Source organism: Trifolium pratense, linkage group LG4 (assembly GCF_020283565.1).
Source record: "Trifolium pratense cultivar HEN17-A07 linkage group LG4, ARS_RC_1.1, whole genome shotgun sequence".
Taxonomy (NCBI): domain Eukaryota; kingdom Viridiplantae; phylum Streptophyta; class Magnoliopsida; order Fabales; family Fabaceae; genus Trifolium; species Trifolium pratense.
In genome coordinates, this window is record NC_060062.1 from 28678581 (window position 1) to 28700456 (window position 21876).

Here is a 21876-nt window from a genome sequence, read left to right on the forward strand (position 1 = left end):
AATTGATAATTTTATATGGTGGCAGAGAATTATGAAAGTGGTGCGATACATTTGCGGTTTTTGGATCCGTAAAATTTGGCAATTAGAAATCACATTCATTCTTTCTATACACTTCTTTTTTCGCAAAATTGGTGCTGATTGATATTAATTAATTGATTCACTCATCAATACATTTTTTTTACTGCAATTAAAATCATATATGGCAAGAATTCAAAGAATTCTAATTCTAATAAATGTTTACTAGCTCATTTTTTTTTCAGCAAATAAAATAATGAAATTGAAATATATTAATATATTTGGGCGTAAATTAGCCACGCGTTTTGTTTAATTAAAATCGAAATATCAATCTATATAATTATAGCAAATTCGAATTAAAAGTATGAATAAAAGAATATCCTCTAAAAATAATTTTGTATTAATCTTTGGCATAAAATAAAAAACTAATTAAAAGAAGTATTTATCTAAATGATTTTTTTTATATTTTAAGGAAAAAGATTTTAATTTTTATATTTTAAATAAAAGGTTTTTAATAATTTTTATTTTTTAAAAACTATAGGTACATTAAAACGAAATAAATTTTTTTAAAATGAAATATTTTTTATAAATAATTATAGCTAAACTAATTTCTTTTTATGAATACAATAAAAAAAATTGACTGTAGTATATATATTTATTGACTGTAGTATATTTAAAATAGTTGGAAAATATATGGTAATGCAATATATTTTTGGAAATGTCAAATATTGGATGAACCCCATAAATTAAGGCATTTTCAAAAATTAAGGGATTAGTAAAAGCTTGTGGTGGTAAACAATTTCTCTACCATAAATTCATATTACATTTTTTCATCGATGGTTGAGATGTAGAAAACCCTGCATTTATACTTTTTTTCTTTGCTCGGGGGCTTTATTTTAACACGTTTATACGGAATTTTATACTTTTACTAATATATTCATATATTGACCTATTTTTTTGTATTTTTTATGGGGCCTGGGTTCATTTTTTTTTGTTGTTATTTATATATAACTTTTTTTTTTGTTGATTTATATGAAGACTATATATTTATATTCATATATTAAGACGAGAATCTATCTTTATTCTATAATTTATGTGAGACTTTTGTATTTATAATTTATATGGGCATATATTTTTGCACATGTATTATTTTGGGGCTATACTTACATGGCGGTTGAACTCTGAATTATCAGAGAATTCTTCCATGAGAACAAGAGGGTTAATACCAAAAAAATATATTACTATAAGGACTATATTTGTATTCATATATTAACACAAAGACAATTTTTTTTTTAATTTATACGACGTTCTATATTTTTTTATTTTGAGGATATTGATGTGAAAATTAACTAATATAAGATATATTCAGATAACCTTTTTAGGGTATTTTTGTTTCATATTTATTTTCATATGGATATTATGACATTAATTTAACTTTTTTTTGTTTGTTTGGGGGACTCTTTTTTTTTTTTTTAAGTTTACACACAAGTCTATATTTTTTTTTTGTCTTAGATGAAGTGATAATCCACTGAAATTAAACTCACGTATAATTGTGAGATCCCGGATTCGAACCTGGGTCACGACGTCCAGCGTAACAATTTCGGCATTTTGTCAGTTGAGCTAGGACTTATGAGATCAGCAGTCTATATTTTTATGTATAAGAGAAATGATTTATTTTTTTGTAATTTATAAGAGACCTCCTTTTTTTTTTTTGTGATTTACACAGGAACTATATTTATATATTAATACAGGATCATATTTTATTTAACTTTTGACAAATACGGGATCCTTCTTTCTTTTTTCTTTTTTTTTTTTAAGTTATAACTTTTCATTCTTTTTATTTGAGAATTATGAAAATTTTAATATTAAAATGTTAAATTTTTGTCTCATTTTACCCGTGCTTGGCACGGGTCCGGATACTAGTATATATATAATATCACATCTAGAGCACTTAATTTTTTATAATAGTATATCTTAATAATTATAAGAGTAACAATTAATTATCTGATCTATATTATTGACCAAGTATATTAATTATTCAATGAAAGGAGTACATTAACAATTAGACAAACATATAATAATTTTTAATACTCGTATGATCCCAACAATGTCTCCTATTTTTATGCACATGTGCGAAAAAAAATACAAAAACAAGTGAGAAACAAAACAAGTTAATAATTTTATTGTGATAAAATACAATAATATTTCAAAATTTTATGCGTTTAAATATATATATATATATATATATATATATATATATATATATATATATATATATATATATATATATATATATTTGTAAATAGATGAAATGACGTCCGACCTAGCAATTTCAATATTTCTAGTAGTTGAGCTAAAATTTGTGGACATTTAAATATAATTATTAATTTGATAAATAATAAATACATAAACATTATTTTAAAAAAAGATACATGATATAATAGAGGTTTCGCCAAAATAAATACAACAATAGGGGGTTAAAATATACAACCACTTTGTATTTCAATAATATATAATATTCAATCTCGCATTACATGCATGATTTAAAGAATCATATGTGAAAAAAAAATAAGAGAGATATTATGTCTTTATAGTTGTTGAGTTATTTGTTACTGTATTTAAATGCATAATTATAGTCATATTTACCTACTGAATGAGAAGAAGAGAATATCAATTAAGTGTGAATTATTTAATATTTAAATTTATTTTTTAATTTAAAATTAATAATATATTAATTTTGTCATCTTTTCTTTAATTATTATTCATAACACTTATTATAAAAATAAATAAAATTATTCATAACACTTAAATTTCTAAATTAAAAAAAAACCTTAACTATGTATTTGATCACTTACGTTTATTTTAGATTTTAATTTGGCCCTTTACGTTTAAAAAATATCAATTTGGTCCTTTACGTTCTCATCATTTGCATTAGTTAGTCATTTCCGTTAGTTTTGTGACTAACACAATTTGAACTATACACGTGTCAGTATGTCCAATGTCCACGTGTCTGTCCACATATGCAAACTGTCTGCCACATGTGACAAAACTGACGGAAAGGACTAACTAATGAAACGGTAGAAACGTAAGGGACCAAATTGATACTTGTTAAACGTAAGGGATCAAATTAAAACCTAAAATAAACGTAAGCAACCAAATGTGTAATTAAAATATATATTATATATGTTTATTTTCATATAAGGTACGAGTTTACGGGTTAGTTGAATGTACGTTTCGACTCCATCCAGGCTCCGGCCAAAACGAATTGATCTAAAAACTAGATTCTGAAAACGGTTACATTGTAAATAACTTGCTATTTTATCAATTCATTCCACAGTTTTTTTATTGGATGATTTACAAGGGTAAACTGAAACTATGTCTAATGTCTGCATCTATTTGATTCAGTAGGATTCTTCATATGATTCATTTTCACTGCTTATCATTTCCATTTCCTTGTATTGGCCTTTTCCAAGTTGTTTCTAACTTTCCAAGAAAAAACTTGTATGATTCTTTGCTGGCACTACTTCAAATCATTGGTAAAATCTTTTCTATAAACACAGAGAATATTGTGGCAACTAAGAGAAAGATTGACACTTGAAAAGGCAAGATAACACTTGAAGAAGAACTGTCTTGCTGAACCCTCTCATAAGGAAATCCAATTGATGGTGATGGCGGCGGCGGCGGCGGAGGAAATGCACCATTTGGTTTTGTAATCCTGTTGTAATGTAAAATGTTGAAAGTTAGAAATAAAATTTAGAACCAATGTCCATTATTACAATCGATGATTCTATGTTGTGTCGTGTAAGCGTCTAAGGCGTGTCGAAGTAAAGATTTTGTTTGTTAGATAATTGTCTGAGCTATCCGACACATGTCGTACGAGTTTCATACGAGAGTCGGACATGCAGGGACACATCTAGTCCCAAGATTGTCTATGCTTCATATGTTTTGTTTGCAAGTATATCATACACGCGAGACGATAAATTGAAAAAAAATGGAAAACTCATAATAATATTCAAGGGAGAAAGTAAATACTTGTTGCTGGTAGGACAGAAAATAATGTCATATTCATAAGCTTTGCAAGTGAAAGTGCTGGTGCCATCATCAAATGCATAGCTATAAGCTCTTGGACAAGCCTTCTTGAAAATTGTGGAATAATAGGAAGGTTGGCATGTTGTTGGATTAGCAAATTGTCCACTGCAGCAGTACTGATCTGATCCAAATGCTTCACAAGCACTCTTACAACCAATTACACTACCTTGGTATCCAATATCATCACCAACTACTTGAAGTTCTTTTGGACAACCTATACAGTTGTAATTTTTCAATCAAAAAAGCACTCTTGTCATTTCATCATAAGTGATTGTTAAAACATATTTGTATACTTATATATGATTTTATTTTTATTTGGTTCCATGCACAAAGTATCTTTCAATTTAATCCCTATGAGCCCAATTGTTTTTAATGCATTTATGGATATAGACAGCTTTTACGGTACACAACTTAGCGTCTGTTTGGCTTTGCGTCGCGTTTGCAAAAATCACGACAATGCAGAAGCTTGATTTGTAGCTTCTTGGAAATCACGGTGGAAACATGGACGGACATGCATTTGTAGTTTGAAACGCAAAAACAAACAGGCACTAAGGTGTTTGGATATTGGTTGACAAATAGTCAAAAGTTGAAGCTACAGCAGCAGAAAAATGTGGCAAAGCACTCCAAGCGATCAACCTCTAGGCGCGAGACACTCGACTGTCCACAATTTATACCGTACATCATTTTTTAAGTTGTGTACCTTGCCACAATATACAAGTTCAATTGGACAAACATGTTCTACATGAAGCAAGAAATTGTTGATTTTTCTATTTCATTTTAGGACTAATTTAGAAATTGTTATTATGGTACCTAATGATAAATGAACCATGTTATAATTAATGGCCTCATTAATTTAGAACTTATACATACCTCTGTTGATATCAGTCACACAACCTGTGGCATTACAAGCACTTTTACCATATACACCTCTTGGTAGAACAAGCATTGGTAGATTATAGCCATCAACCATACTAACATCATAATAATCTTGTTGATCACCTTGACCAATTGTAATCTCAAAGAGTGAAGTAGGTGGAGCTGCACCATTCCCATCACATTCAAGCCTTCCACCACAATCACCTGTTTGACATTTCCCAATTCCTGTTGCATCAAATGTGCAACCGGTCCTCGCCCATATCCGACCCGACCATCCCGGCGCGCTTGTTAGTTTCACAGCTTGACCTGAGTCAAGCTGGAATCCGGTCGATGGTAATGCCGGTGTGCCTGCACCGGCGAGTGTCCCCGGCCATATCGTATACGGACAATTGTTGGTTATGGTGAATATGCTAGATAAAGAACAAGTTAACAAAGTAAAAAGAACAAAAAAGGAACTTGTGAGTTTCCAAGATACAATTTTTGGCATTATCATCAATGATTATAGTTTTATTATATGGTAGTATCCTTGAGTTAAGATATATAGAAAGAATGGATATATAATGTTTCTCATATTTGTAATAGTGTTTATAAACTTTATATGCTATGATGAATTGCGAGTTTCTTTGTTATTAAAAAACAATAAAAATTTGACTTTGCTTCGATGAAATTCTTAGCCGCAAAAACATCTTTATGGGTTTAGTGTTTCTTTTTATTGTGGATAGCCTAGCCTAACTTAGAAGCAATTCTTTGCCTTTGCTATTTCATGAGAAAAATGAAAATGTACAAATAAGGAAATCTATATGAAAATCATTATCAAAGAAATCTATATGAAAGAAAATCTATGACAAGAGAATAAGGAAAAAGTTAGCAAGTTGAATAGGATAATCCTATAAAGAAGTGACCTATGATTCCTTATAGATAGAAAAATATTGACTAGGTAATAAGTTAAACTCGTTTATGCAAATATTATATGCATAATGTTTCCCTCCCTAGAACTTCAAACTACTCCCTTTGACCTCAGTGACTTTAGAACATTGACATATACCAACTATTGAACTTTAATTATATGAGGTAAAGGATAAACTTTTAAACAAGAAATTTGACCATGACTTCCTTTAATTATTATCAATTCTTCCCGTTGGGAAACTTGCTCCACCTCACAAACTTCTGGATCAAAGCTGGTAGAATTTGGTATTCATTTTTTCAGGTTAAACAACTACTTGGTATACTAATAATAATAAAATTGAAACTTCTTGGCACATTTTTCTTTTTAAATTCCATATTGTGTAGATGGTGGAAAATTCTATGCAATTATTGTGGCTTATTTTAGTAGTGGCAAAATGATTGTGCTCAAGTGATTAATAAATTTCATTATGAAAAAATTGTTAAGGAAGATCCAAACTCAATTTCGAAATGAAACAATTTTTAATCAGATTTTACTTACAATCTTGACTAAATTCTGAATTACTAAAACCTGCTTCACCTAGAACTCAGAGGTTAACCCCAAAAAATAAAGTTGTTTTGTAAGTTGGAGGTCACGGGCCACAACTTCAAGCAGTCCTTTTCTAGTCTTTTTGTATTATTTTATTGATTTTAGGTCATTTTGAAAACTTATAAATCTTAAAGTAAACTTATCTAATTTTTATATCATTTTTTGCAAAGGTGATTGGCATATTAAAACAGAAAACAAAATCTGAATATCCATATCTTTAAGACAGCTTGCATTACATGAAAATGAACAGTTCCAAATTTCATTGATTGGATTGGATACTTACAAGCCAATAAGATATGAGATAAATACATCAAAGTTGGGGTATATTACATTCCTCTACCTTCACAAATAAGCTATAAGAATGTAACAAAAATATGCAATTTAGCAGAAGCCAAGAACAACCTATTACTTTCAATCCTTCAATTCAAAACAGGTTTACTTTCAATCCTTGAACGCCATTATGCAGATATTTTTGGTGACAGCAATGATGACAGATATTTTTTTCTGGAGGTAAATCTTTATTTGCTCAATTTCACCTCGCCACCTACAAGAAATAGATCATATAATGGAGAAGTCAAACACAATGAGGTCTGAAATTTCAATGAGAATTAATATATAAGATTAAGGCTACCTACTTTATCATCCCTTAACAGTGTCATAACTGCTCTCAATCCTTTTGACATCTTGTAGGGTAGAGATATCCTTTTAACTCTTTACAGCCTCATTTTCTCCAAACTTCAGCAAAGACAAAAACTCAAGCCAAAGTTGCAATGCATGTACATGTACCTGCATCAAGAAAATGAAACATTTATCAGTATTTCATGTTATAAAACAGGGAAAATCTATATCATAAGAAATCATTCAGTATTGAAACACAAATATTTTGAAGACTCCTTCCTAGCATATATGCTTCAAAACCTGCACAATTTACATTCAACTCACACAACCAACTGTCAATCAAATTCAAACCTCAAAAAATAATAGAAATTTGATTAAGACAAGTTCAAATCAGAACTAGTATAATCTCCCTTGAGCCTGTAACAGAGAACTAGTATCGGTCTCCATAAGATTCCAAAAATTTGCATATGAAGAACTGAAGAGAACCTGTTCTAACAGAACCATAGAAAAAGAAAGTGGAAGAATACAAGAGTACACCACTCTAATACTAGAATATGGACGCTTAATGATTACATATACATGAGAAACATCGCTAATATGTATACATCAACCAGGTCCAAATTAAATTCAAGCATCATAGACGAAGGCTAGAATATATCCTGTGGTAAGCTATATAAGAATCAGCTTCTGAGTAAGTTAGAAAGAAACCGAATTTAATTCAAGTCTCATAACTGTGTACACACAGCCATCTCAAGTCTCCATTCAACAGTCAAGCTACTTTAAATACTGCATTACATTATTACTAGAATCATAAAGACGTCCTACGGCGAATGGGGACACATAAGGTCCACCAATCGGCGATTCATAATTGTTCAAGTTCTGTTATGGATACTCATCAGATAGAAAAAAAGAAAGGAAAAAAAAAAAACGAGAAAATGATAAAAAGGTCTCCTTCAGTTATATGAATCTCAATATCTAGTTCGTATCCATGCCGTCTCCAACTTGGCTGCAGATAGGACTGACAGCAGAGAAAGATCTCTCGAAAGGAGAAGGATGGAATTGTGCATCCCTCCTACGCTTACAACCGATGTTATTATCAACGGGTGAACTCTCTGCTGCGTCGAGCTTCCTTCGAACGCCTCTCACTGCTTGTTCTTCTGTTGGAGTAAGGGGGAAAATTTGACGACTTGCTAGGCAAAGGGAGCTATGGTTATCATACAGAATTCTCTGGTTACAGTTTTTATCACAGATGTGTGTGAGACCTGTCAGCTTGCAGCGAAACATGTTTCCGCAAACACGTTCGTTTTGGCATTTCCAGTCGCATTTGTGAACATGACTTGGACCATCATGGCCCAAAATACTTGACAGATAAATAACATTTGAAGGAGCTGCAACCATAGATTTTCCATATACCTCCATTTCTTCAGTCGAAAGAGAGAAACTTCTAAGATATTTCAATCTAATTCCCTCCAACTTTAAGACCCCCTGAATTGTCTGCAGGGCCCACCACAACAACACATAATTCAGTCAAACTCAACACAAACTCATCTGCTTGTCTCATAAACTTAATTTCACTTAAACTTCCTTTTATAAATAAACTTAATTTCATATTAATCTACAACTAATCATTCCCTTTCAAAAGAGGTATGTGTAAAATTAGATCTTATCTTATCTTATACCATTAATGTAACAACCTACAAAAAAGGGTACACCTAACACAAGGAATTAACAATTTTTTATCAACCATAATATTTTTTTGGAATTTTGCAGATAGCAAAATGAATTATGAGAACAAAATCTAATACACAAAGGACATATAAAAATATCAGCATATGTTTTATCATCATTGTGTCTTTTTCATGCTAATAAGACAAATCACACTCAATTTACGACAAAACAATTATCCACATGTTGTAGATCTAAAACCAAAACCAATTACATGATTTACAAACAACATAATTAACACAAATTATACCACATATATTTCCCAACAACCCCCACAAAACCATGCTCATATATAACAAATCAAATTAAGAAATAAATTTAAAAAACTCAATAATAATTAATTCTTGTCAATAAATTATAAAAAAAATTGATTTTTTTTTTTTTTTGGAATTAGAAAAAAATATTAAAATTAAAATAGATTAACAATTGTAAGAAATGAATGAAAATTGAGAAAATGAACTCACATGATTTAATCTTTCACAAAGTCAAGCTACAAAGTCTTCTTCCTCCACAAAATACCTATAAAAATGAGGAAAGAGAAAAAACCAAAAGATAAAAACAGAAATTAATGAAAGAAAAAAAAACCTTTCACACTCTTTCTCTCTCTCTCTGCACCTAAACAAAACAAAACTAAGAAAAATGAAATGAGCAAGGAATGAGGAAGAATGGGTATTTATTTATAGAAAGTGATGCACTTATGGTCACTGTGGACTTGTGGGTGGGGACACATATGGATATAGGACAAAACTAAATGCATGTTAAATTTCGGGTAAATTGTGATCCAAATGTAAAAAGGTTGATATTGGGTCGGGTTTTGTAAGGTGTCAGTGTTTCCATTAATTTTGGATTAACTATCGGATCCAACTCTATCGTTCTTTCTTAACCCATCACTTTCTCATTATTAATTGGTAGCCGGTCAGTTTTGTAATGTGTCTAACTTATGTCCAAAAAAATAAAATATATGTTTTATGTTATGGTCAGTTTATTAATAAAGAATTTTTACTGCTAAAAATAAAGATGTGCTTATGATGAGTTTGTTAATAAAAGATTTTTGTTGCTACTAAAAAAAATCAAAGATATTGTTGATATTATTAAAAGTTCACATCAAAATTTATATTTCCTCTTTATATATAAGATAGAATAGATTATGTTATGATTATTAATTAATAAAATAAAGAGTTTAATAAAGATATTCTAACATGTAAAACGTAGTTATTAATTAATAAAGATATTAATTTGTCATGTTCATATAAAAAAATAGGATGATATGGTGAAAAAAAATAGGAATTCTGCTGGTTTTTTTTTTTTTTTTTGCAAGCAATTCTGCTGGTGTTTTGTTGCGGCAATTGTATGCATAAATTTTGTTTTTACTAAATAATATTTTTCTTTTAATTAATAACACTTCTTAAGAAAATAATATAATATTTTATATTTTGTCACAATAATATATATTTTTTGGTCTACAATAATATAATATTTTAAAAAAACTAAAGTAAAATCTTTATGGTTTTCCTTTTTTTCCGCAAATAAGCATTCTAATTTCCAATTATTTCCCCAAAAAAAAAAAGGATAAGGTGGAGAGATAAAAAAAAAAAGACCGTACAGCGAATCCAGAGTCTGTCTTCTAATCAGAAACGGACACTTGTAAGAAAGACCTATGGCCTTGGGTCCTAGATCTGGGCTTAACGACCCAATACTATAGTCCATATCATAACCCGAGATTGACCCTTTTTTTTTTACTATCTTCTAGTTCTAGGGTTTCTTACTTCAGTAACTTAACTACCTCCACTCATCTGAAATTAACTTTTCCCGTTACCAGATTTACAGCAGATCTTCAAGTTTTATCGACTGTCCGATCAATCTTAAGCATTATATTGTGCCACGTTTGATTTTGCTAAAGAGAATAATAATAGTGTAACACGCAAAATTCCCACTCCACTCCTTGCCGGTTGCAGTGTGTGTTTGGTTTTTGGGTGACGAGAATTGAGTTTGGTGAAATTGAGTTTGACAGAATTGATTTTGGTTAAAAGTGAGTTGAACTAAATTGATTTATGTTTGGATACATTCGTGTAAAAGTGATTCTCATGAACTCATATTGTTTGGATAGTTTGAATAATAATTACTTTTGGATATGCAATTACCAAAATGGGTTTTACTTGTATTTAAAATAATATATTTTATTTGTATTATAGATAATTATTTAATTTAATAAAAAAATTAATAGTTTGCAAAACAAATATTCAATAAAATGTGATAATAATTATATTAAAATATGGGCCTATTTATTGTAAAAAAAATATGATATTTAAATTTAATAAAATATTCTTTTGGACGCCAAATTAAATAAACTCTACTTCTTTTTTTTCTTTTCTTTTTTTTTGTATTTTAATGGTAAAATATAAATAGATACTTTAATAATAATAAAAAGGCCCAATCTCTCCTTTAAAAAAAAAGGCCCAATCTCATTAAAAAAAAATCCAATCTCAGTTCATCTCTAACATAGAGACATTTGACTGTTGAAACTAAAAATGCAAAAACGCAGGAGACAAGTTACAACATCGCCGCCTGCCGCAAGCACTCTCCCCTCTGCCTTGTTGTTTCTTCCTTCTCAGTAAATAAATCAGGTGAACAACCTCTAATTATTCTCGTCCTTTCTTTTAACGATTGAGACTTCGAAAGGGCAAAAGAGGCAAAATTGACAAATTGACGGTGACGTAGTACCTGCCGTGGAAACGCGATTTCCAGAAGCTTGGATTTGTAGCTTCATGTAAACTCGCGTTTGAGTGAAGATTCGCGTTCCAGAGATTCACGTTTGAGTTTTATCCAAACGACCCAAAAAACAGAAAACGCACGTTTTGGTTGGCAAAAGCGCGTTTTGGTTGTCTAAACGCTTAACCAAACAGAGGCGCAACATATCTTTGATTTTGGTCGACGACGGTAGGAACTTACTTGCAGAGAGACAAAGGAAGGTTTCTGCGTTTTTTGTTTGATACGCTACGCTTTTAAGCTTTATTTTTTATTCCAAAAATAAAATAAGGAACAGGACCCGTGGATCGGACGGTCTGTATTGACCTACTAAAGTAACTGAATCCTCCTCATCCTCGATTATCACAGGTTGGTCCCTTTCCACAATTGTTTTGGATTCTCTGTTTAATTTTATATGTTTCTTGTTTGTATTGCGGAATTTGGTAGAAACTCAGGATATAGTGTTATAGGTAAAAATAGAATACTGGCCCTTTAAATAATGGTGTATGTATCTATCTAATTTAAAGATTCTGAGCTGACTGATCTTAAATCAATGACTGAGATGATTAATGTGTGTATGTATCTAATTCTTTACCCTATTGATTTGTCTTTTGATAATTTGAAACTTTGATTTTGTGTTCTAGGAAAAGGGCGATGGTGTTCAAAAACAGATACATGGTGATGGAGGTTTTTATGAATCCTAACAGGGACCAAGCGGCCGGTGATTCTATTATAATTACTCAGTTTAATGTCTCTAATGCTATAAAAGATAGCATTTTGGTGAATTTTGGGGAGTGTGGTTTGGCTGCATCACTGGGATCATTTCAGGGTGAGTAACAAGTTACTCATGATTCTTCTGTCTAGTAATTTCCTCAAGTTTAATTCTATTTCTCATATTTGATAACAATATTCTCACTTTTGCGTCGCTGTGCAGTTAAGTATGTGAATCCAATTACTAATATGTGCATCATTAGAGCTTCAAGGGAGGAGTATGAAAAAGTATGGGCTTCCATTACAATGCTCAGAAGTATTGGACATTACCCGGTGGTGTTTAATTTGCTTGATTTATCTGGTAAGTCATCATTGCCATTCTTTTTTTCTTTTTACTTTTGTAAATGCCTTTATAACAGACAGTATAGGAATAGCAAACAAGGGGTGTGTTAGATAGTATCTTCCTCAGGAGTTTGTTTTACTATTTTGAATATCAAGTCCTGTTATATAGATTTGTCGGAAAAAATGTCCTGTTATATAGAACTAATGGAAGAAACAGAACATTGCTTATGTCAGAAAACTGAATGCTTATTATCTTGTCATTAGAATCTATCATTCAGTCACAACACAATTGAAAGCCTTCATATTTCATAACCAGTACTCTGTCCCCTCATCGTGGATTATCATTTACCATGAAATTTATTTCCAAATAAATACTACTCCCTCCGCCCCTAATTACAAGACCCTTTTACAAAAATAGTGTGTCTCTAAATATAAGACCCTTTACAAATTTTAATATGCGAGAAGTGTTAAGAACACACTCTCAAACACACTCCTTTAAACACACTTTCTCCTATTGGACCACATCATCCCATTTTTCAACCCCCATTACCCGATTACCGGTTAGTCAAGTTAATTCCTATTTATTTTTAATTTGCTTTTAAATTTTAATTTTGGGTTCTGAATTGACACCGTCATCTGCATTTTACGGTGTCTCTGGTTCGAATTGCCTTTTCGTTAGCCCTTCCTCCTCCATTCAAAAGCGTCCCATGGTGCACACTCCAATGCTCCATTGCCATGATATGTCCACAGATTTTAATTTAACTTTGAAATATCTAATTTTAAGAGACAATTGACACACTTAAACTTTTGAAATGTTAATTTCTTTTACATTTGATAGCTGATGGCGTTGATGGATGCAAAATGTTCTGTTCTGTAGATTGAAATCCATAATTGGATGCTGTTGATAAATAATTGAACTTGAAAAATAATTGAATATAGATTTATTTTATTTTAACATTAAAAATCAAGATTTATTTTCAACCTATATATAATCCTACAGAACATACAACCTCCGCTTCTCCTTCAAACTCTTATGTCTCTCCATCTTCACGGAACTCTCAAGCTTTGCAAGACTCGCCATTTTCATTGAACGATAACAATCCTGTACTGTCTCACTTACAACTCTGCATAGTTACTCCATCAATTTCCACATCCATAAAAAAAAAAAAAAATAGCCTAACCTGTTAAACTGGTACCAGAGTTTGGAATTTGAAAAAAGGGTGATGTGGTCCAATAATAGTGTGTGTTAAATGGAGTGTGTCCCTAGCATTTCTCTTTTAGATGCATCTATTACACTTTTTCCAAACATACCCCTTATTAATATTATCAATTTGTCTTGGAATATGAAAAATCAACAATGAATCTATTAATACACAAGGGTAATTTAGTGATAGTAACACTTTTATGACAAAAGTATTACTCCAACAACTTTTCTTAATACCGGTGATTTTTGAAAAGGTTCTTATAAAAAGGGACGAAGGTAGTATACAAATATGAAATGGAAGACGTCACATCAGGGCATCTCTAGTGTGAGTTAATAGTAAATGTGAGAAGTGAGAACCCTGAGATAGACTGTAGAGAAATATTTGTGCCTTTTGTTTCTTTCTAATTAATAATGAATAGCCATTACTAAAAAGACTAATTAAAATAGTAAAATACTAATGTTTGTACGTTGCAACTAAAGAGGGGGATGGGGATGGAACTTTTGGAAGAAAATTGATTCATTGGAATTTGATATGGTTTGGCATGAACTGTGTTTTTTAATATTTAGATATAGATTGCATCACTTTTCTTTTTTTTGGTTTACAATGAACTGGGAATCGAACCCGGGACCTATAGCGTACTACCCAAACCCCTCACCACTAGACCAAACCTAGCGGCTTTACTTTTCTTATTTTCTAATTAAGAGGAATTTGTTCTATCCTTGATGCATCACCCTTGAGTAAAAAAATAAATACACATCACTCTATCGTGTTTATTAGCTTGATTTACAGGACAGTATGCTTGCCATCATCTAAATGAAACTCTGGTCTTTTCTCTGTTTTATCAATTTGATCTTGCCATTGGCCATATTCATTATACCATCTTTTCTTTCACTTAAAGTTGCATTCATCATGAACGTCTAAATCCTGATATGAAATTCTACATTTGGTTCAGGAAATTTACAGGCTACTAAAACTGCTGCATTGAAGTGTGAGAAAGCAAAATTTGAGCAGTATAAGCTTATGGTTGGTGATCGATTATCAGCCGATGATACTCATCGCATGAATAATTATCTTGCAAAGATTGAAGTTTTGGAGCACTGAATACTTGGCCACACTATCAAGGTGCCTCATTAAGCTTTCTCAGTCTGTGTTCAGTCACAAATTTTGTCCACAGTTCTTGAAGTTTAAATCTTTCGTTATAATCATAAGCTTAATTTTAGTGCATACTCTCTTCCTAGAAGATGGCATTGTGGTTTTCCTAACATATGGTATAGTAATATCTTTAGCCATGAGTGAAGAGGCTTGTGAAAATGTGTAAAATTGCAATCCAATAGTAGTTATAGGGACATAGTTTCGGAGGGAAACTTGTTTTCATTTGTTTCTTTCATTTGCCTTCACTTCAATTTTCTAGATTTTTAGGAAGTGATACAATGTATTTATCGATTAGCTTTTATATTAATTTCAAACAATTAAAGCAAATTATTCTTATATATCACTTATCAAATGAAACTCTTCTTTTTCTTTTACTATTGAGAGAGTTGAGAGTATCAACGTCACTTTGGAAAACACTTCTTGTGATAGATTTGAACAGTTTTATATTCCTAGCTGATCAACACAAAGTTGAGTGTTAAAATTTCAAATATATTAAATGTTGTGCTTAAGACTCAATTGATGTAGCTCAATTGGTTAAGCAACAGTGAGCTTTTGTGGGGAAGAACCATGTTCGATCTCTGCATAAAATACTCTTTGGAGGGCAAAAAGTTTTAAAATGCAATTAAGCATTCTAGTTCTAGGATTAGTCCTATAGTTTGTCCAAAGAATTGGCGGCAAAGACATTGTCTGGGAAATAATCGATCTTTACAGTAGATTGTATGCTATTCCGAGGAGCTTATATGCTAGAGGTCGTAGGTTCGATCTTCAGCTCCATTGTAAACAAAAAAAAAAAACTCTGATCAACACAGAGTAAGCACAAAGCTACAACAATATCGCATTTCACGAAGCAGAGCAACGAATAAAATTGTATTTTAAGATAAAAAAGGAACCAAAACCGTGTACTTTGAACAATGACGCCTTTCACTTTGTCCTACTAACTACACATGTCGTTGTACAACAAACCACCACAAACATTGTCGGTGCTGATGATCGATGAAGTAGGCGGAATAATTTCGTTTTCAAAGTGCATATGCAACTATGTTTTGTTTCACTCTGCTCAATGCATGTGTGTGCTTTGTTTTTTTTTTTTTAATTTTTAAAAAAATGGAAAATAGTAATATTTTTGCGTTTAGTACAAGAGGAAACACTACGTCTTGAATTGGGCTTCAGGAATTGGGCCAACTTTTGAAAATTAGGAGGAAAAATGAAAAAAAAAGTCAATAATCACTGAAAGTTGCTCTTTACGCCCCCTATGTTGCTTATAAGCCCCCCTGAAATTTTGTGGCACATGCATGACACATGAGAAATATCAAGTTAGTTACTATATAGGCTTAATTAGTCTTTTGGTCCCTTAAAGATATTTTAGGTTTCACAATGGTCCCTTAAATAAAAAAAGGTCAAGATTAGTCCATTAAAGACACATTCGTTTCTCAATTGGTCCTTTCCGTCAATTTTTTACAAAAAACGTTAGTTTTAGTAGACTGAATTGTGGATGTCATTAAATGTAAGTGGTCCATCAAAAACCTTATTAATTTTTAAAATTTTAACCATTGGAATTTTTTGTTATATTTGAAGTTAAAATTTAACGGAAAGGACCAATATGACAAACATATATGTCTTTAAGGGACCAATCCGGACCTTTTTTTTCTTTAAGGGACCATTCCGGACCTTTTTTTCTTTAAGGGACCATTGTGAAACCTAAAATGTCTTTAAGGGACCAATAGATAAATTAAACCTAGTATATATGATGTAAGAGGGGTGGGAGAGAATCATCCTTGTTTTCTCTTTTAAGAAAGAGAAAGTAGATCACCATTGTGGTGAGGGAAGCCGTTAGTGCTTTTGGGGTTGATAGCTATCACTATCAATACATTCTTTTTCTCTATTTCCTTTGTATTTGTTTCCAGTCATCAATATAATACTATTTCCTTCCAAACTGATATGTTTGTTTCAAGCAATTAAACTAAGATGAGAATCCTTTGGGGTGAACTATGCAACTTTCGAACTCTCCCTTCTTGCACTTCATCAGCCACTAGATTTTGTAATGCATCCAACACCGTTCAACAATTTCGAGTAATGATTGTGTGTAATGGTTCCTACAAGGGCTGAATAATAATTTTGCCACTGTCCAATCTCGGATCTTGTTAATCGCTCCTATTTGATACTTTATACACACCAAATCTCTCCACTATGTTACACGGCTAAGACTATGTATACTGGTGTTGAATGAGGGGTGTTGAATGAAGGTCAACATGTTGAAACCATTGGAGTGGAGGTGTTTAATGTGATGTGGAGGAGGGAGATGATGAATGAATTCAACATGTTGAATCTGCAACCAGGGGGACGCGTGCCGCTTCTTTATTTGTGCAGCCAGGCGCGTGCGTCACACGCGCGGACAGGGCGCGTGTGTGCGCAGAGGGCGGAGAGAGAATTTGTTTTTTAAGATAAAGGGTGTCACTTGTCAGCTGCTGATTGGTTCGCTGGATTTTTATGATTTTTATCCTTTGAACTCAATTATCTCATTGCAAATTAATTTTTTATTTTTTTACTTTTTTACCAAAATTTGTGATTTTTTTTTCTCTACAAATAGAGACTTGGTTCATTTCATTTGAACACAGAAAAAAAACCAAGTTTTTCACTATCTTAATCTATTATTATCTTTCTAATTAGTCTTTCTTTTGAAGTTTTAATCTTTTTTTAGTGAAATGGATCCCAACAATTCTTCTAATTATCCCAACAATTCTCAAAATCCCAACAATTATCAAAACTTCAACAATTATCAAAACCCCAACAATTATCAAAATTCAAATCAATTTTTCAACCAACATCCTCAAAACATACCTAATTTTGGTTTAACACCAAATTTCAACCAATCATTCTTTGTTCCAAATTTTCATCCATATTATGGATCTATGCTGAGAAATCCATCTCAAACACCCCCGTTTAATGGTTACATGCCGATGGTTAATGAAATTTTTTCGAGTGGTGGTACAACTAACTTTCCCAAATTTTCAACACAAATAACTATTGCTAATGAAGATTCAACTCCTAAGAGCAAGAAAAACCAGCAACCATCATGGAACACTGAACAAAATTTGGTGCTAATTAGTGGGTGGATAAAATTTGGAACAAGCAGTGTTGTCGGGAGAAACCAGAAAGGTGAAACATATTGGGGTCAAATTGCTGACTATTGTAATGAGCATTGCTCATTCGATCCTCCGCGTGATGGAGTTGCATGCCGAAACCGTTTTAATTATATGAACAAAATACTGGGTAAATGGATTGGCGCTTATGATGGCGCTAAGCGTTTCCAAGGAAGTGGTTGGTCCGAGAATGATGTTTTGGCAAAAGCGCAGGAAATATATGCATGTGGGAAGAATGTTCGGTTCACTTTAATGGAAGAATGGAATGCTCTCCGTGATCAACCACGTTATAGTAGTCAAGGAGAATCTGGAAGTAGTGGATCTAAGAGATCTCACGAGAGTGATGCATGTGGCTCAAACTCTGTAGGATCTAGTGCTCGTCCTATGGGTAGGGAGGCAGCTAAAAAAAAGGGTAAAAAAAAAAGCAAGGAAACTTCGGAGGTGGTGGAAAAAGAATGGACTGAATTCAAACAATTAAAGGAGAAAGAGCTTGAACACATGGAGAAAATGACATTGATGCAACAAGAGGCTAACCAAGTGGAGAAAATGAAATTGTATCTACAGTTAAGTTCCGACGACCATCCCGATGACCGGAAGAAAAAAATGTTGGAAAAGTTGGCCCAAGAACTGTTTGATGATTAATTTAAAGCAAGTATTTGTCTGTAGTGTTTGGTTTAATTTTATTGTATTTGAATATGTCAGCTTTATTGTGCTTGAATATGTCAGTGTAGTGTTTGCTTTAATTTTATTGCGTTGATTTATTGTAGTGTTTGTGACATTTAAATTATTGTATGTTATTATTTTTGTATGTCATCATTATTGTATGCTATCATTTTGGCAGTGTAGTACCAATCCCACATTATTGTCTGCTATCTTTATCCGATAATTAACTCTATACAATATTTATTTCAAATCCGTCAGTGGTCTACCACCCAAATCGAATCTAATCTTTATCCGATAATTAACTCTATACAATATTTATTTCAAATCCGTCATATGTCTATCATTTATATATAGGGACTCATGCAACCATTTATGTACCAATCTACCTCCAATATCCCAAATCTCATCCAACTACTTCCAATATCCCAAATCTCATCCAATCTACTTCCAACATCACAAAAAATGGATCCATCAAAATTTCGTTTTGATATCGCAGCCTACAAACAAAGACGTGAAATTGATGACGCTTATATACTCAATCGATTTAGAGAGCGTAGACAGAAAATATTGGAAGATAATGCACCTCGTACTAGAAAATATCTCAATAGAGATCATGCAGCGGCAAACCAAAGACTAATTGACGACTACTTTGCCGATGAACCTACATATGACGATGCAATGTTTCGTCGTCGCTACCGGATGCAAAAACATGTTTTCCTTCGAATTGTTGGGGACCTTTCAAGTAGTGATAACTACTTCACCCAGCGAGTTGATGCAGCCAATAAAGAAGGTATATCACCTTTAGCAAAATGTACCACAACAATGCGTATGTTAGCATATGGTATGGCAGCAGATGCGGTCGATGAGTACATCAAAATAGGAAGTACTACAACATTGGAGTGCTTACGTAGATTCTGTAAAGGAATCATACGATTGTATGAGCAAGTGTATCTGAGAGCACCAACCCAAGATGACCTGCAAAAAATACTACATGTTAGTGAAATGCGAGGGTTCCCAGGGATGATTGGGAGTATTGACTGCATGCACTGGGAGTGGAAAAATTGTCCTAAAGCATGGGAAGGTCAATTTACTAGGGGGGATAAGGGAACCACCACAGTTATTCTTGAAGCAGTTGCATCTCGTGATCTATGGATTTGGCATGCATTTTTTGGATGTCCAGGAACGTTGAACGATATAAACGTTCTAGACCGGTCACCGGTGTTTGATGACGTGGAACAGGGAAATGCTCCTACTGTTAATTTATTTGTGAATCAGCGTCCCTATAATATGACATACTATCTAGCTGATGGTATCTACCATTCTTATCCAACTTTCGTCAAATCGATTAGACTTCCTCAAAGTGAACCCGATAAGTTATTTGCAAAATATCAAGAGGGATATCGGAAGGACATCGAACGTGCATTTGGAGTTCTTCAAGCTCGATTTAAAATCATCCATGAACCAGCTCGCTTGTGGGACATAGCCGATTTGGGTATCATAATGAGATCATGCATCATATTACATAATATGATTGTTGAGAATGAACGAGACTCGTATGCTCAACGTTGGACTGATTTTGAGCAATATGAGGAAAGTGGATCTAGTGCACCGCAACCATACTCGACCGAGGTGTTACCCGCTTTTGCAAATCATGTGCGTGCTAGATCCGAGTTCCGTGATCCAAAAGGTCATCAAGATTTGCAAGCAGATTTAGTGAAGCACATATGGACAAAGTTTGGAATGGGACGTGATTGAAGATTATTGTATCGTACTAATTATTACGTTGCTGCTCGTGTGTTTATCGCATTTTAAATTATTTGTATCGTACTAATTATGTTGCTTGTGTGTTGTATTGCATTTCAAAATATTTGTATCGTACTAATTACGTTACTTGTGTGTTGTATTTTAAATTAACTTAAGATGATTTGTATCGTATAATTTCATTAAATAAATTTTGTTTTTATTACAAAAAAATTAAAAAATAAATCGTTAAGTGTTAATTATTTTAATTTAATTTTAATCGATAATTGTAATTTTATGTAATCATAAAAACAAAAATATAAATTTAAATAAGAATATGAAATAAAAAGTGGTGGGGTAGAGAAAGTGGTGGGGTAGAGTGTTGAATGAAAAAACTATTGGAGAGGGTAAAAGTTGAATAAATGTTGAATGATTATGTGGAAGAAAGAGAAAATGATGTGGAGTGTTGGGAAGTGAAAAAGTTGTGTTGAATTTGGTTTGTCATTGTATATGGTCTAACCAAATCCCTTTCTTGTCACTGATAATCACAGTTTCATTCAGGAGATACCATCCATCGTGATGATTGACAGTGCAGAACATGCTGGAGTATCCATAACACAGTGATAATTCTTAATGGTAACACCCACAAGTGGTGTCACTCCCCACTAAATTTGGCACCACATACTAGGTCATCCCTCGAATTAGTGCTATTCTACTTTGCAAAAACAGAATTGAACTATATCTCTTGCTATATCAAAAGTTTATGCATATGACGAAGAAAAGTTTTCTTTACTTCGTAGCATTAGCACATTTTTTGTCATCTCTGTTTTCGATTTAATTTATGTTATTATTTTTTCTAACTACTATTATGGATGACACATCAATAAATACTTGGATTCATTTAAAGAAAACCAAAGCAGAAACCCGACAACACTTACACCAATGAGTCTTTTGTTAAAAATCAGTACACATCCATAAAAAGAACCAGATCTAATAATGAAATAACTTAGAGTTTTCTAAGTTTTTTTATTCAACTAAAAGCATTAAACATCAATTGTCATGGGTTGAAACTTGGAACCGTGAACAAAATGGGGTGGTTGAAAGGAAGCACCAATCCAGGAACACAAATTAAATGTGGCTAGGATATTCATGTTTCAGTTTCATTTACCTCTTCCCTTTTCGTCTTTTACCACTCACATGTAGTGCATATAACTAAGTAACTAACATGCTTCCATCTACTACCCTCAAATTCAAATCTGATTCTCCACATCACATACAGTTTAATATACAACCATACCACACCTCCATTAAAGCTTTTAGCTCATGTGTTATACTTATACCATCACCTCTCACAGAACAAAAT

General features: G+C 32.3%; 4 protein-coding genes across 6 annotated transcripts; 2 read left to right on the forward strand and 2 right to left on the reverse strand.

Moving 5' to 3' along the window:
• Positions 1 to 3415: 3415 nt before the first annotated feature.
• LOC123923126 (pathogenesis-related thaumatin-like protein 3.5) lies at positions 3416 to 5561 on the reverse strand. Its single transcript, XM_045975781.1, has 3 exons — positions 4975 to 5561; positions 4048 to 4318; positions 3416 to 3730 (listed from the first exon to the last, which is right to left on the reverse strand). The coding sequence occupies exons 1-3, from the start codon at positions 5471 to 5473 to the stop codon at positions 3541 to 3543; spliced, it is 960 nt and encodes a 319-aa protein (XP_045831737.1). The 5' UTR covers positions 5474 to 5561; the 3' UTR covers positions 3416 to 3540.
• Positions 5562 to 6654: 1093 nt separating this feature from the next.
• LOC123921049 lies at positions 6655 to 9538 on the reverse strand. 3 transcript variants are annotated; one of them, XR_006813898.1, is made up of 4 exons: positions 9280 to 9460; positions 8504 to 8584; positions 7108 to 7258; positions 6655 to 7016 (listed from the first exon to the last, which is right to left on the reverse strand). XR_006813898.1 is itself a non-coding variant. In XM_045973449.1 (2 exons), exon 2 carries the CDS (start codon positions 8507 to 8509, stop codon positions 8066 to 8068), a length of 444 nt encoding a protein of 147 aa, XP_045829405.1. In that variant the 5' UTR covers positions 8510 to 8584; positions 9280 to 9452; the 3' UTR covers positions 7787 to 8065. The 3 variants fall into 3 exon arrangements, 1 of the variants encoding a protein (XP_045829405.1); XR_006813897.1 differs by having other exon boundaries at positions 7108 to 8584; positions 9280 to 9538; XM_045973449.1 differs by lacking the exons at positions 6655 to 7016; positions 7108 to 7258 and having other exon boundaries at positions 7787 to 8584; positions 9280 to 9452.
• A 1763-nt stretch (positions 9539 to 11301) lies between these two features.
• Positions 11302 to 15313, forward strand: LOC123881519 (probable ribonuclease P/MRP protein subunit POP5). The gene is made up of 5 exons (XM_045930227.1): positions 11302 to 11784; positions 11823 to 11929; positions 12205 to 12389; positions 12495 to 12632; positions 14771 to 15313. Exons 3-5 carry the CDS (start codon positions 12215 to 12217, stop codon positions 14917 to 14919), a joined length of 462 nt encoding a protein of 153 aa, XP_045786183.1. The 5' UTR covers positions 11302 to 11784; positions 11823 to 11929; positions 12205 to 12214; the 3' UTR covers positions 14920 to 15313.
• Positions 15314 to 17879: 2566 nt separating this feature from the next.
• Positions 17880 to 20606, forward strand: LOC123923451. Its single transcript, XM_045976137.1, has 2 exons — positions 17880 to 18450; positions 19348 to 20606. The coding sequence occupies exons 1-2, from the start codon at positions 17880 to 17882 to the stop codon at positions 20526 to 20528; spliced, it is 1752 nt and encodes a 583-aa protein (XP_045832093.1). The 3' UTR covers positions 20529 to 20606.
• Positions 20607 to 21876: the final 1270 nt, after the last annotated feature.

What these genes read in the sequence shown, in the direction of transcription:
- LOC123923451 (XM_045976137.1), top strand. Translation starts at nt 17,880, where the DNA reads ATGCTGAGAAATCCATCTCAAACACCCCCGTTTAATGGTTACATGCCG. An exon ending in ATCTAAGAGATCTCACGAGA is followed by an intron (nt 18,451 to 19,347) that starts GTGATGCATGTG and finishes AAATATTGGAAG; the next exon opens with ATAATGCACCTCGTACTAGA.
- LOC123921049 (XM_045973449.1), bottom strand. Translation starts at nt 8,509, where the DNA reads ATGGAGGTATATGGAAAATCTATGGTTGCAGCTCCTTCAAATGTTATT.
- LOC123881519 (XM_045930227.1), top strand. Translation starts at nt 12,215, where the DNA reads ATGGTGTTCAAAAACAGATACATGGTGATGGAGGTTTTTATGAATCCT. An exon ending in ATCACTGGGATCATTTCAGG is followed by an intron (nt 12,390 to 12,494) that starts GTGAGTAACAAG and finishes GTCGCTGTGCAG; the next exon opens with TTAAGTATGTGAATCCAATT. An exon ending in TAATTTGCTTGATTTATCTG is followed by an intron (nt 12,633 to 14,770) that starts GTAAGTCATCAT and finishes CATTTGGTTCAG; the next exon opens with GAAATTTACAGGCTACTAAA.
- LOC123923126 (XM_045975781.1), bottom strand. Translation starts at nt 5,473, where the DNA reads ATGATAATGCCAAAAATTGTATCTTGGAAACTCACAAGTTCCTTTTTT. An exon ending in TGTGACTGATATCAACAGAG is followed by an intron (nt 4,319 to 4,974) that starts GTATGTATAAGT and finishes ACAACTGTATAG; the next exon opens with GTTGTCCAAAAGAACTTCAA. An exon ending in TTCTGTCCTACCAGCAACAA is followed by an intron (nt 3,731 to 4,047) that starts GTATTTACTTTC and finishes ACATTACAACAG; the next exon opens with GATTACAAAACCAAATGGTG.